At 48.4% G+C, this 15,496-nt stretch overlaps 1 protein-coding gene across 4 annotated transcripts in view; it reads left to right on the forward strand.

Annotated features, from left to right (window-relative positions):
* The window catches only part of ACLY (ATP citrate lyase), a 41,491-nt gene that overhangs the window by 16,327 nt on the left and 9,668 nt on the right, over nucleotides 1–15,496 (forward strand). The window contains exons 12-21 of one of the 4 annotated variants that reach the window (XM_079799200.1): nucleotides 231–385; nucleotides 877–967; nucleotides 2,049–2,078; nucleotides 4,767–4,911; nucleotides 5,205–5,373; nucleotides 7,290–7,394; nucleotides 8,624–8,820; nucleotides 10,612–10,693; nucleotides 11,287–11,397; nucleotides 15,111–15,238. In XM_079799200.1, coding sequence (XP_079655326.1) covers nucleotides 231–385; nucleotides 877–967; nucleotides 2,049–2,078; nucleotides 4,767–4,911; nucleotides 5,205–5,373; nucleotides 7,290–7,394; nucleotides 8,624–8,820; nucleotides 10,612–10,693; nucleotides 11,287–11,397; nucleotides 15,111–15,238 — 1,213 coding nt within the window. The remainder of the gene's footprint in view (nucleotides 1–230; nucleotides 386–876; nucleotides 968–2,048; nucleotides 2,079–4,766; nucleotides 4,912–5,204; nucleotides 5,374–7,289; nucleotides 7,395–8,623; nucleotides 8,821–10,611; nucleotides 10,694–11,286; nucleotides 11,398–15,110; nucleotides 15,239–15,496) is intronic. The other 3 variants (XM_079799201.1, XM_079799202.1, XM_079799203.1) reach the window with 3 other exon arrangements.

The following is a 15,496-nucleotide window of genomic DNA, read 5'->3' on the forward strand; positions in this document are numbered from 1 at the left end:
GGGAGAGCCAGGGTCTAAGCTGTGAACGGGAGGAGTGCAGACTCGGATGCTGCTTGTGCTCACAGGTTTGTTTGCTGATGGAGATCTGACAGCTGACTTGTGCTGCAGACTTGGTCTTGCACAGGAAGTGCCAGGCATCGGGCAGGACCTTACAGGACCTTTGCAGAGTCGTGTGGACTTGGGCCCTTATTTGAAGACTTGAATGATGGACTCTCTTCCCTCCTTCACAGGGAAGACCACTGGGATCCCCATCCACGTGTTTGGCACCGAGACTCACATGACGGCCATTGTGGGCATGGCCCTGGGCCACCGTCCCATACCCAATCAGCCGCCCACAGCTGCCCACACTGCGAACTTCCTCCTCAACGCCAGTGGGAGCACATCGGTAGGTGCCCGCTGGCCTCTACCATAAAGCCTGCCATGCTATATTTGTCAGCCCCTCACACTCCCATCCCATGCAGGACATGGTGCCCCTCCTCTGTCCCTAGCCATTGGGGACATTGGGGAAATGGGGGGGAAGGGGCGGCTATAGTACTACATGGTTGGTTTCTGGATTTCGGCCAGTTTTTTCCTGTGCCAGTCAAGGTAGTATAATGGAAAGACCAGGTTTTTTTTAATCAGACCTGAGTTCAAATCCTGCTGTGGGTGGGACTTTGGCCGTTATACCTGCTCAGAGCCTCGGTTGGCTCACCTGAAGCCTGGAGACAATTCTGATTCCTGTCTCCGAAGGTTGTTAGAATAGTGCTTTGGAAGCAGCTTATAAAGAACTGCTGTGCGTAGTTCTTGTTCCCTGATTTCTCTGGGGCCTCAAGGACCAATGGCTCTTTCCCCAGCTGCTGCCTGTGACTCTTCCTCCCTCTCTTTGTCTCACCCCAGACTCCAGCCCTCAGCAGGACTGCATCTTTTTCTGAGTCCAGGGCTGATGAGGTGGCACCTGCAAAGAAGGCCAAGCCCGCCGTGCCACAAGGTAACTCCCAGCGGTTTCGGATCCTCCCTGTCTGCTTCCCTTTCTGGGCCTCACTGGACCAGCAGAGGTGATGGAAGGTGTTGGGGCTTTGCTGTGAGAGTGGGCATGGTGCGTGGGATGGGAACAGAGGGGAGGACGCGCTGAGCCTTCCCTGTGGTCTCCCCTGGTGCTGAGGACTCATGCTGTACCTGGGTCACTTCACTCCCCACTGTTTTCTCTTCTACCCCCTACTTCCTGTGGGCAGGTGTGAGCTGGGCAGGGAGGTTATGGAGGAGACAGGGTTACAAAAATTCCAGGAGGTGGGTAGGTCTCCCAGACTCTCCTCCCAAGTGGAGGGCAGAGCAGGCTCCTGTATATCGGTAGCTCCTGCCCACCCCATCTTCCTGGGGCTCCTACACCTTCCTGGGACACGCCTTTCCACCATAAGGACTCTGCTGTCTACCAGCCCATCTGTACTTTGCCTCCTTTGTCTCCATCCTCTGACTTATCAGAGATGTGATCCTGGCCAGCCAGCCCTTACAACTAGCGTTCAGTAACTAGCTTTTGGGCTGGTGTGGCCTGTGCACCCTCTCCTAGTACACACCGACAGAGAGTGCCTAAGGCATTTTGTGAAATAGTGACACTGGCTCCAGGCACTAGAGTTGGAAGCTACTGTCCTGCAGTTTCCAAACCCACAGCACAGAATGACAGATCCAACCCAGTCGGCCTCATCATCGTGTGCTTTGTAGGGACGAGGGACTGGTGTTAAGAGGCTGGGTCCGGGCCAGCTGTCCCTTCAGAGGCCTGGGGGTGTGGGGGGCAGAGGTTCAGTGTTCAGCATACCCTCCAAGCCTTCGTGTCCCTCCTGTCCCCCTCTCTGCCCCCTTTGGCCCTTGGCTCTTTCTTGCTTTTGCTCTGCTGATCAGTGCTGTCTTCTCTTTTGCTGGCTTTCCTCCTGTCTCTTGTGGAATAGATGAGAGATGGTGAGGGCGGCAACCCTGCCAGGCTTGTCCATGGGACCCTTCCCTATTCCCACCCTCTCCCTCCAAAGCCTCCAGCCATCAGCAGGTCACTCAGTTGCCTTGGTCATTTTCTTTGACAGATTCAGTCCCAAGTCCAAGATCCCTGCAAGGTAGGACGCCCCTGCCCTGCCCAAATCTGCGTGTGGCTTGTTAGTGGGTCTCACTAACCGTTTGCTTTGTTTCCCCTCCCCATTGGGTTGCAGTGTTGTGTGGTATATTTTGTTCCTGCCTCGGTGTGGTCTGCCCCCAAGTTCTAGTCTTTGTTCTCTCGCCCTTCCCACTCCTGCTCAGTTCAGGCCCCCACTCAGTGCTCTCCTGGCCGTGTGGCTGTCTCTGGCTCAAAACTTGGGGGTGATGGGGTGGAGAGCCAGGCCCACAGCCTTGGAGAGTGGAGTGGTGCTGAGGAGACCTCCTGGGAAGGAGGGAGCCATCAAATCGAAGGGGACGTGACAGAGCCCAGAGGGTGAGGACAGGATCCATGGTCCTCCCTGATTCTCATCAACATCTCCTGATGGTTTCATTTCTTACCTTCCTCTCCTCAGCCTCACCACTGCTGACTTTATCCCAGGGCTTCCAATATCAGGGACAAGCTCAGGTTTCCCTGGAGTTTGGGTGGGAGATGGGATAGAGCAGGTGAGGTCACTATTTAGGATAGGCGTTCTCTGCATGTCCTCACCCAGAACACACCTGCTCACCTGTTCACAGCATCAGGACTGCCTTTAATTTCTTGACTTGCGCAGCCTGGGAGATTTTACCCTGGGGAAGGGGAGTCTTTTGATGATATTTGACCCCTTTCTTGCTCAGGGGAGGGGAAGGAATAACTAGGCAGGGCTGCTTATGCCCCTTCAGAAAGGCCAGCAGTCCCTACACCATCTGGCAAGACCCCTTGTTCCCTAACAGGCACGATCTGAGGCTGAGCCTGTGCAGAGAGAACAGGGGCCACTCTAGTTCTAAGAGCTCGTCCACCCTAGGGGAGGAGTTGATGCTCACGGTCAGTCCAGCTGTGCTGAGAAGTGGGAGGGGAAGGACAGATTGTGCCAGTGAGGGCCCGCCCCTCAGCCGTCTGGAGGAGGAGCCTAGTGGGGGCTCTTAGCCCCGGAGCAGGTTTCCCTCTGGGGTCTCCTTGCTGCTGGTGGGCTGAGGATTGCCCCCATCAGCTTTGGCTCCTCTGTACTCAAGGAGGTGAGCACTCTGGTCCTGCCCCTTTGGTGCTGAGGTGTAGAGACCTCAGGCTTTGTTCTGATTCCTGTCGCCTCTTGGACAGACAGATGTGTGAATGTGCGCACGCTGACTCGGTGTGGGCTCCCTCGAGGACGGGAGTGGCAGGGCTTCTATCCCTCCTCACTTGCACAATTGAGCTGTAATCCTGGCTCTGATGCTAGATGACCTAGGATCTGAGTCATTTGGCATCTCTGGGCTTCAGTCTCCTGGGATTGAGAAGTGACGGTACTGGATTAGGTGGCTTCCCTTGTTCTGTGATCTCATGTCTCGTCAGAACCCAGTTGGGTCCAGTGACAGTAAATCCCGGGTATTTGCAACAACAGGAGCCTGTGTCATGAGAGGCTTATGGCTGTGATGGAAGAGGCGGGCCTGCGGGGATGAGAATTCTGTATGCCTTCGGAAATTGAGCTTTTTAAAAATATATATATACGTATATATTTTTTTTATTGATTTCAGAGAGGAAGCCAGAGGGAGAGAGAGATAAAAACCTCAGTGATGAGAGAGAATCATTGATTGGCTGTCTCCTGCACTCTCCTACTAGGGATCGAGCCCACAACCCACGCATGTGCCCTTGACTGGAGTTGAACCTGGGGCCCTTCAGTCCGCAGGCCGACGCTCTACCCACTGAGCCAAACCAGCTAGGGCTTAAATTAACTTAACCTTAAATTAATTTAACCAGACCAGAACTTGGTTAGTCAGGTCTGCATTAGTACAGTAGGTTAATTAATGCCAGATGCCACTGAGCTTGGTGCACTGTTTTCCCCTGAGGGCTACTTTCTTAGGACTTCAGGGAAGGGAGGGTGAGGTCACCTGCCTGTAGGGTGGTGAAGGGGCCTTTTCCTCCAAAGCTGAGGAATCCACTTCTGCCAGATGTTTTTGTTCCTTTCTTTTGCCCCTCACCCCTTTCCTGCTAGCCAGAGAGCCCACCCAAGAGCATTGTTCTGGGCAGGAAAGAGCCACCTAGTCGAGGGAGGAGGGGAGGAGGAATAGGCAGTGTATTGCTCCCGCCTCGCCCGAGCCAGAGCCTGGCCGGAACCTCAGAGATAAGGCTGAGCAACCTCTTCATTGGACTTACACTGACCTAGAATTGTGAGGATTCAGGTCCTGACCTGAGGTGGTTTATGTCCCGATTTCGAGGTGATAAGGCTTGTGGAGGGTTGTGGAACATCCTGCATTCATCAAAATTTTCCAGTGACTTTAAAAATAATTTATCAAGTGCCCATTTGCATATGACCAGGAGGCTGGTTATATACATGTCTTTCCTGTGAAACTGAGCAGGCCCTGTAGGAATTCTCTGGGGCCCCTTCTTTGCATCGGGAGTCCTTTCTCTGTTTGTTGCTGAGCTGTTGACTAGCGAGGCAGATCTCCTGAGCTCTTTACTTTCTGCCACCTCTGTCCAGAAGAAATTGAGGCACCTCTTCCCCAAGTTCTCAGAATTCCATCCTCTTAACCTTTCTTTGTGGTTTTGATCAGCCACCCTCCCTGGACTTGGCATGGAGGGGTCTGGCAGGTCGCCCTGCCCCTGCGGGTCTCACAGGGGTGTGTGCTCTGGGTGCACTCGCTGTGTTTTTGCCCAGCAGGAAAGAGCGCCACCCTCTTCAGCAACCATACCAAGGCCATTGTGTGGGGCATGCAGACCAGGGCTGTGCAAGGCATGCTGGACTTTGACTACGTCTGCTCCCGAGAGGAGCCCTCGGTGGCCGCCATGGTCTACCCTTTCACGTGAGTCATGCCACGGCAGGAAGGCTGCAGATGGCTGCCAAGTGGCATTTTCTCATCTAATCTCCCTGACTGAGACTGAGCTGGGGGAGCAGTTCACTTATCCCCTTTGCTGGGGAAGCGACTGCCCATCCCAGACTGGGGCGAGCCATATTCCTGGAGGGTCTTTTCCAGTAGATGGAAACCCTTTGAGGGCAGAACCCTGCCTTTCCACCTTCTAGATGAAGCTCCTCCCTGGTGGACCCCCTCCCCAACCCTGACAGGTTGTTCTGACCCCTCTTCTGCCTTTCTCACAGGGGGGACCACAAGCAGAAATTTTACTGGGGTCACAAGGAGATCCTGATTCCTGTCTTCAAGAACATGGCTGACGCCATGAAGAAACACCCAGAGGTGGACGTGCTGATCAACTTCGCCTCTCTTCGCTCTGCCTATGACAGTAGCATTGAGACCATGAGTTATGCACAGGTAGCCACGGCCCTAGGGGTAGGCGGGGGTAGTAGGGAGAGCTCCTGAGTGGTGTTCAAGCTCACCGCCACCTGGGACAAAGGGCTTAGACTCAGGACTGGCCAATGTTCTGGGTGAAAGTGGTTGAGACACTTGATCTTCAGACGGGAGGGTAGTAACCAAAGGCAGGCAGGCTGCTCACTGGGCCAACAAGAAGTTCTGGGTATGGAGCAAATAAATACTTCAAGTCCCGTTTCCCAGAAACACAGCTGCTATGTTTGCGTACACCCTTATCCACACCTTTTCCTGGATTTGACCAAATGGAATCTTTTACAGACTTATTTTATAATCCGTTTTCTTCAATTAGTCTTTCCACAGCATAAATACTCACTGGTAGTATCAGTTTTGCTTATCAAGTCTGGTGATGAGCATTTTGGAGTAACATTTGTACATATCCTTAATTATTTCCCCAGAATAAATGTCTAGAGGTCAAACTGCTGCATCAGAATGAGCAGACTTTAAAGCTCTTGGACCATCCTGCCCACGTGCCCTCCAGAAAAGTTGTACCGATGTAAACGCCCATCAGGAGTTTGAGAATTCCTGTTTTTCTGTACCCTTGCCAACACTGAATGTTTGAGTTTTAAAAATATATATTTGACAAATTGATAGGCATTCTATTTAATTTGCAGACCTTTGGTTAAGATGAGCTTTAAAGAACATTTATTGGCCATTTCTAATCTATGACTTGGCTTCCCCCCCACCCCCAATTTAGGTGTTTGTCTTCTTTGTTACTGATTTGTAAGACCCCCTTGATTAAAAAAAATATTGATTCATCGGCTCATAATTACTGTCTGATTCTGGACTGGTTTGGTTCAGTGTATAACTAGAGAAGATAAACTTGTGTAGATATCTAGATGAAGCAAAAACGAAAGCATACTTGCTAAAAATGAGTTGGATTTTTAGTCTGATTAGAGGTGTCAACTGCAGCTCAAGGGCCAAACCCAGCCCTCTGCCTGTTAAAAGTTTTTTTTTCTTTTTAATACATTTTATTGATTTTCCACAGAGAGGAAGGGAGAGCGATAGATAGATAGAGACATCGATGAGAGAGAAACATCCATCAGCTGCCTCCTGCACACCCCCTACTGGGGATGTGCCCACAACCAAGGTACATGCCCTTGACTGGAATTGAACCTGGGACCTTTTAGTCCGAAGGCTGATGCTCTATCCACTGAGCCAAACCCGTTTCGGCTGCCTGTTAAAGTTTTATTGGAACATAGCTATGCTCATTCATTTATATATTATCCATGGCTGTTTTCATGCTACAAATGCAAATTTTGTTACCACAGAGACCACATGATCAACAAAGCCTAAAATACTATTTGGCCCTTTATAGAACAGTTTGCCAGCCCCTGGATGAGAGTCAGAGGTGGTTCTCAATCTCTTCTGCCCACCCCCCACTTTCTCTGGCTTTCTCCTCCGGCTGTGGAAGCGGCTCCTTTCTGGCACATTCTAGCCCTGACCTGTGGGGACATAGAATCAGAGACTCAAGGGCACAGCAGAGAAAGCCAGAGATAGCTGCTGTATGTGCAGGTGGGGAACAAGTGTCTGGGTCTTGTGAATTTTTGGATGGGAGAGAGAAAAAAAATCTTGGGCTATAGCAGATTTTTTGGAAACATTTGCTCCTGCTTGGTTACTGAATCACTGTGATGTTAACAATGGAGATCAGTTTGGGATGTCCACGCCTCTCTTTTTGGGGGAGGCTTGGTGTGATCAGGTTAGGAACAGAGACTTGTGGAAAGGAGCAGTGCATGTTATTAATATTACTTTGTCCTTAGAGCCTGGAAGGGGACATGGGAGGTGAGTTCTTAAATGGTTGCTGCCTCTTGGTCCCACCTGAGGTGACAAGTTAATGAGGCAGGACTGTTCTCATCCTCTAGATCCGGACCATTGCCATCATAGCTGAAGGTATCCCTGAGGCCCTCACAAGGAAGCTGATCAAGAAGGCGGACCAGAAGGGCGTGACCATCATTGGACCTGCCACAGTGAGCTTCCTCTCCAGAAAGCCTTTTTTTATCCTCACCCGAGGATACTTGTGCCTTTTATTTCTAGAGAGAGTGGAGGGAGGGAGGAGGGGGTGAAAGAGAGAGAAACATCAGCAACATTGATGTGAGAGAGACACATCAATTGGTTGCCTCTGGCATGCACCCTGCAATCAAGGTATGAGGGACTTGTCCTTGACTAGGAATTAAACTCATGACCCTTCAGTCCGAGGGCCAACACTCTAACCACTGAGCAAAATTGGCCAGGGCTAAAAAGCCTTTTAAGTTCAAGGCTCTTTTAAGAAGTTCTGGAAACTCACTTGTTGACTCTTTGTTTCTCTTCTAAGTTGAAAAGATTTAGAGGTACCTCTTGAAAGTCAGTCTGTCCGTTTCCAGTTAATTTTTTATAGGCCCACTCTCCAGTCCATGTCACCGTTAGAGTCTCAAGGGACTAATGAGAAGATTCTTGCTGTAAGTGTTTGCCCATTCTCATACAAACATTGCATAGTCTTTGATTATTCCTTTAACTATAAACCAAAGAAAAATCTACCTGAAGGCTTTATTTTTTTAATATATTTTATTGATTTTCCACAGAGAGGAAGGGAGTGGGATAGAGAGCGAGAAACATCGACCAGCTGCCTCCTGCACACCCCCCACCGGGGATGTGCCCGCAACCAATGTATATGCCCTTGACCGGAATCAAACCTGGGACCTTTCAGTCCTCAGATAGACGCTCTATCCACTGAGCCAAACCGGTTTCAGCTAGAGGCTTTATTTTTGATCAAAAGGTCTTTATTGAGAAATTTTTGTTTTTGTTTTTACCTGGTTGTTACGTTAAAATTTATGTGAAGGGAAGACAAAGGGACCTTTCATCTCAGAGGCAGTGTGTGATTTTGAGCAGAGGTACACACCTGTGTTATACACCTTTTTACTGGGCATTGTTGCTCTTGTAGAGCAAAGGAGACGACTTAACCCTGAATATACCTATCAGTAGTAAGCCATGTTTTACAAATAAGGCTTTCTTTTTCTTTTTCTTTTTTTTTTTGCATAATGTCTCAAGATTCTTCTTAAGCAGGAAACCCAATGTGCAGATGTTAGCTGTCTTGTTCATTTCCTCCCCAGCCTGGCCAGACTGGCATGGGCTGGTAGTACTGGGCTTGGTGATTCTTCTGAGCTCTGTGGTCGATCTGGAGCTCACCCTTCCTCCCTGACTGCTATTTCTGCCCCTGCAGGTTGGAGGCATCAAGCCTGGGTGCTTTAAGATTGGGAATACAGGCGGGATGCTGGACAACATCCTGGCCTCCAAGCTGTACCGCCCTGGCAGCGTGGCCTATGTCTCGCGTTCTGGGGGCATGTCCAACGAGCTCAACAATATCATCTCTCGGACCACAGATGGTGTCTATGAGGGCGTGGCCATTGGCGGGGACAGGTGATCAGCTGGGGGACAAGCCCATACTGCTTGCTACTGTTGAATTCCTGGCACACAGCTGTGTGTGTGTTTTTTTTTGGGGGGGGGCTTATTTGTTTTCCCAATTACAGTTGACATTCAGTATTGTCTTAGTTTCTGGTAGGAATGATATCTTAAGTCCACTCTTGCCTTAGAACCAACATGAGCATAAGAATCAAAATACACGGAAAGGTGTTTTAAAAGGCAGGGCCTGCAGGGTAGTTCTGTTTATTGTTTGAGGTGGTCATGGGGAGGCAGCAGAGTGCTGTGATTAGCAGGACCGATTTTGAAATCAGACCAAAGGGGTTCAAATCCCAGTTTTCCTGTTTACTTAGGGGGCATCCTTGACAGGCTACTTACCCCACCCCCAGACCTCTGTCATCCTGACATATCAGTGGGTGAAGTAATAGTGCCTACCTCATGGAGTTGGTGGGAGGATTAAATGAGGTCATGTATTATAAAGTGGCTAACGAGCTGGCACTTAGTAAGTACTCAGTATGTGTTCATTGTAGCTAATAACAGTGAAAGGAAAAACTATTCCTTTATTCTCTACTATTACCACACTCACATTTCTGGCCGAGAAGCTCCAGTCCCCATATTTAGGGATTTTTGTGGCGGCTTCATCATGATTGATTATTATTAATTCAGTCTCCAGCCCCTCTCCCCTCTCTGGAGGATGGGGAGTGGGACCGAAAGTTCCAAGCTTCTGATCATGGCCTGGTCTTTCTGGTCACTAGCTCCCACCCAGGAGCTATGCAGGAGCCCACCACAAGCTTCTATCACCCCCATTACTCAGGAAATTAAAAGGTTTTTAGGAGCTCAGTGTCAGGAACGTGGCTCAAGGATCAACCACTGGAACAAAAGATGCCCTGTCACTCAGGAGGTCACAAGCGTTGTAGGAGCTGTGTGTCAGGAACTAGGGACAGAACAATGTATATATTTCTTCTTATTTCACAAATAGTGTCATTACTTTTGTTGGTGGGAACAATAATCAGTAGTACTTAATATCCTCATAAACCTTAGCCATTGCCGATTACCATTATTACTGCTACCATTACTACTGCTACTCTTTAGCTCGGAACCAAAAGCTATTGGGAGACTGGGTCACCTTGTCAGTCCCCCTGGCTCCCCCACGTCATTTCAGATGGGACTCCTGGGTGAGGAAGCACTCCTGCCGGTCCTCAGGGTGTGGGTACACATTTATCCTCAGGGTTGCAATCAGCTGAAGGCAGGCCTGAGGCTGGAGGGGGCTCATCCACGGGGCTGGCAAGGTGGCTCCTCTCTGAGCCTCCAGGCTGCTTAGTGTCTTGAGGACTTTGCATTGGGCGTCCCAAGAGGGAGCAATTCAAGAGAAAGTGCCAGAAAAAGCTATTTTTTTTTATAACCCAGCCTTGGGAGTCGATATCATAGAATCACTTTTGCCACATTTTGTTCATTAGAAGCTAATCATTAAATCCAACTCATTTTCAATAGGAGAGGCATGAGGTTCTTCCACCTTTTAAAAATAATTTGTGGGCATATTTTAAAACCACCACACATGCTTTCTAGGTATCTCACCACCAAGGGAACCTCTCTGGGCTTATTACCTCTTCCTCCCCTCCCCTTTTCTCCTCGTGCTCCATTTACTCCGCCCCCATGATATCTCTGGACCCTCTGGGCATCCACACCCACGAAAAACCCACAACATTCTTAGTACAAGTGTGCTTCCCATACCTGAACACACACTTCCCCAAACCGCCTCCTGATCCCATATGCCCTCCGTGCTCTCACCAGGTACCCCGGCTCCACATTTATGGATCATGTATTACGTTACCAGGACACTCCAGGAGTCAAAATGATTGTGGTTCTTGGAGAGGTGAGTTAAAGGAAAATCTTTCTAATTTTTTTGATTGTTAAAGTTATGTACGACATCAGTTTTTTAAAAGTGCATGCATTTGGTTATACATAATTTAAGATGATAGTCCCCGGTAGTCTCACCCCTTAGACTTTGGGATGTGGGGATTGTCACTGTTATCACTTCTGTGCGGCACAAGATGTTTTATGGCAATAGAGGAGAAGCTTTGCACTGCTGACCATGTCTCTACCGGTGGGCAGTGGATAGCTGGAGTGAAGAGTAAACCTGTGATTTTTTTTTAAGTTTGGGAGAGCCCTATAACCCCATCCCATTTTCTGGTTGTGCCTCCTGTAGGTCTGGTCCTAAATCTCTTACCCACAGGTTAGGAAGGAAGAGTCCCAGGGACTCGTCTAGGACACCCGCTGTCCCTTTATAGTTCTTCCCTACCACTCTCAGTCTTCCAGGCTGTTTGGACCAAGCCCATGTCCCCCCATTTTTTAGACTCTGGCCTCTGCCTGATTTGGGACTGATTTTCCTGCTGCAGTCCGCTTGGAGCAACTCAGAATGGGTGCCTCCAACTCACGGGCTTTTTCTTGTTCTCTGTTCCTTGGCAGATAGGGGGCACTGAGGAGTATAAGATCTGCCGGGGCATCAAGGAGGGCCGCCTCACCAAGCCCGTGGTCTGCTGGTGCATCGGGACCTGTGCCACCATGTTCTCCTCTGAGGTACGGCCAGTACAGCTCACTCCTGGTGGGGAAGGTGGGGCATTTGAGGTGGACTGTCTGGTCATCTTAGGGGCAGTTAGCTCTTTCAGTGCATCTCAGTCACTGCTTGGAGTGGGAGCGGCCTGTGTCTGGAGGAGGTGAGAAGGCTTCATTGAGAAGTCAGCTGAGCAGAAGGGAGGACAGAGAGACAGGACACATTCTGGTGCAGAGCTTGGAAGGAGACGAGAAGTTCTGTGTGGGGGGAGGTCACAGAGGAAAAAGGCTTGTTTGGCACGTATGCATGATGTAATGTATGTGAATATGCCTGGCGGCATATAGTAAGTTCAGCATCTAACAGGCTCTGAGTGTGAGGCCTTGTCCTGTGTTGTGTATATAAGATAAAACCTGGCCTTCGAGGCTTCCTGCAATAGTGATAATCCCTGTGCTTAAACCCTCACTTCTCCCTACCAGTAAGCCTGCCTCACACTAATTTTTTCTCCTTAGAATGCTTGCCTTTCCTCTTCAGATTCCTGCCCACCTCAAAGTGGCAATACTTGTCCAGTTGTAAAGCTCACTTTTCATTTGAACCACCAGTTCCATTTCTGCAACTTTCCCTTATGGGTTTGCATGTAAAAATATTTCCAAGTGTGTGTACAAGGATTCATTGCAACCTTGTCATAGCAGAAAATGGAAACAACCTAAATGCTGGTCAGGAGGGCACTGGGTCATCATGGCACCATCATATAATGGAAAGCTGGGCAGACTGGAGAAGAATGAGGTGGATTTTGATAGGTCGATGGAGAAAAAGTTTAAGATTGGTTAAATCAAAAATGGCAGAGTGTAGTAAATATTGATAATACCCATTTGTTAAGTGTGTGTGTGTGTGTGTGTGTGTGTGTGTGTGTGTGTTTTAAGGAGATAAAACGGGAGTGGGTGGGTGATGGGATCCTTCAGGGATGAACTCTACTTCCACAGGCTTTAGAATCAGATCTCAATAGATGTTATGGCATGGGCAAGTCATTTAGCCTCTCTGTACCTTAGTTTGCTGAGCTGTAAAATGGCAATGGTACAGGATTGTTGCATGGCTTAAATAAGAAAATAATTGTGAAGGTCTGGCACGTATAGGTCTTAGCAACTATTCCTTTCCATTCTTCTTCACTTATTCCATGAAGCAGTTTCTTTTTTTTTTTTCCTAAATATATTTTTATTGATCTCAGAGAGGAAGGAAGAGGGAGAGAGAGAAACATCAACGATGAGAGAGAATCATTGATCGCCTGCCTCCTGAATGCTCCCCACTGGAGATTGAGCCCACAACCCAGGCATGTGCCCTTGACCGGAATCGAACCTGGAACCCTTCAGTCCACAGGCCAACGCTCTATCCACCGAGCCAAACCAGCTAAGGCTCCATGAAGCAGTTTCTGACTTACTTTCTTTGTGACCACTTCCTCCTCCACACCCCAACAGCCAAAAATAACCCCTTCCTTCTCCTCCATTGTTTCTCTTAACCAGCTTTGCATTACTCCACCCCACTCTGTTGAGGACACCTTCAGAGGGCAAGCACCTTGCTCTTCTGTTTCTGGCTGGGCACTTATCGTCACCCCATAGGTTGGGCAGGTCCTCAGGAGGTGTTTTGGTTTTTAATGAATATTTAAAACTTTATGTAAAACTAGAGGCCTAGCTCTGACCGGTTTGGCTCAGTGGATAGAGCATCAGCCTGCGGACTGAAGGGTCCCAGGTTTGATTCCGGTCAAGGACATGTACCTTGGTTGCGGGCACATCCCCAGTAGGGGGTGTTCAGGAGACAGCTGATCTATGTTTCTTTCTCATCGATGTTTCTAACTCTCTATCCCTCTCCCTTCTTCTCTGTAAAAAATCAATAAAATATATTTTTTTTAAAAAAACAACAACTAGAGGCCTAGTGCACGAATTTGTGCACGGTAGGGCTGGCGTTGGGGGAGGGACCGCGGGAGGGCTCCAGGGCATGTCCACCTGTCTTGCTCAGTCTTGATTGGCTGGACCCCAGCAGCAAGCTAACCAACCATTCAGAGCGTCTGCCCCCTGGTGTCAGTGCACGTCATAGCGACTGGTCGACCGATTGACTATCTGCTCCCTGGTGGTCAGTGCACCTCCTAGTGAGCTGTTGAGTGGCCTTAGCATATCATTAGCATATTACACTTTGATTGGTTGAACTGACAACCAGACAGCATATTGGGCTTTTATTATATAGGATAATACAGTGACTACCTAGCTAATCGGTGATGTTTGGATTCACATGACCTTGCAGAATTTTCCAAGCTGTAGAGGAAATCAGATAAATCTCTACCTGTTGGCACACTGAGACAGCTCCTTGGGAAAAAGTGGATTAAGAATTGGGGGTATAGGTAATGTGGCATTTTTCAGAAGTATATTCCACAAAACACTGGTCCTGTAGCAATGGTCCTCAAAACAAACCCAATAAACAGAAAAGCAAAGGAGCTTTTATAAACTATGAACGTGCAATATAACCTATCTCCCTTTTAACATTTTTTTGTTTTAGCGTTAAGAAATCTCTAAGTTAAAGAAACTTGTTTAACTTCCTTGAGCCAGGCCAGCATTTTCTAAGATTATTTGAGTGAAGACTATCTTCTTCCCACTCCATTCAGTCATGCAAATTATGTCCTACGAAGAATGTATTGGGAACCCATGTTTTAAGGCATGTTTGCTAATTGGAGCAGCAGCTGCTAACCTTTTCAACACTTCGGGCACCTTTTATTATATTTAGGGATTAAGAGCACAGTAAGAGGCCAAATTGCTGGGTTCAAATGCTACCACATGTTGCCTGTGTGACCTTGGGCAAGTTACTTTACCCCCCTCTGCTTCCATTTCCTTTTTTTATAGGAAACAGTCATAGCTACTGAAAGATTAAATGAATAAAGCTCTTAGAGAAGTGCTGGGATATATAATAAGTGTTATTTAAACAGGTTAGGTGTGATTACAATCACCCCCCAACCCTGTTCCTAAATCAGGGTTTTGTACCAGAGGTTTCACTGGGTTAATTCATTTTCCCCATCACTTCATCAAAGACATTGGTTTTCTCTTCCTTCTCGCTCACTTCCCACAGTCTGTCAACTCCTATATTTTATTGGATTTATATTATACCTCGATACATACTTAGGTGGAAGGCAGCAATTGCTCATTGGCTTCAGGTAATTGTTGCTATGTGGGAATATAAGTTTACGGCACCAAATCCGACTTTAAAAAAGCTGGGAATTTGTATTTTGACATGAAACCCTTTTTTTTTTTTTAAACATTGGTACCTATTTTACAAAAAGTGTGTGCGGGATAATCATATCATGTCTGTGAGCTCACTTCAACCTCAGGTTGTCAATTTGTAGCATTCCTCACCTGTTGCTCAGAACTAATCCCTATCTTCCATCCCCCGGACCTCTGCCCCAGGGGAAGCCAAGTGAAGGGTCTGGGGAGTTGGGCTGCCAGGCTTTGTATCCTAGCTCCATTACATACCAGCTGTGTGAACTTGAGTGTTAGCTCCCGAATGTGTTGATGTTCCAGCGTCCTCATCTATAAAGAAGTCCTCCATTGTACCTGTTCAGTGGGCCTGCTTGGGGCTGAAGGAAGTGATTTCTGAAGAGTGTTTGGCAGGTCCGGCCTGTAATGAGTGCTGTCATTTCCCAGGAGCCTTTGCTCCCCCTTGGGGATTCACAAGCCCAGTCACACCACTCTCCTTTGCCTTCCAGGTACAATTTGGCCACGCTGGCGCTTGTGCCAACCAGGCTTCTGAAACTGCAGTGGCCAAGAACCAGGCTTTGAAGGAGGCAGGAGTGTTCGTGCCCCGGAGTTTCGATGAACTTGGAGAACTCATCCAGTAAGTGATCCTGGGGTGGGAGCCTCCTGGGTCAGCAGCCTCTCTAGCATGGAGGTGTCTGATATGCCTGGTCCGTCTCAGCAGCTGTGTGGATAGTCCAAAACCCTTTTTCTCTTGGGCTTTTGTTTGTAGAAGCAGCAGTTACAGGCCATTCACACTGTTGTTAATCAAAACATGTTCACTTTCTTAACCTTCCTACTTGGGTGGCCATAAATGAGAGATGAGCATAGAAACATTTAGAAAGTATCACCTCTAATT

Source organism: Cnephaeus nilssonii (genome assembly GCF_951640355.1).
Source record: "Cnephaeus nilssonii genome assembly, chromosome: 19".
Classification (NCBI taxonomy): Eukaryota; Metazoa; Chordata; class Mammalia; order Chiroptera; family Vespertilionidae; genus Cnephaeus; species Cnephaeus nilssonii.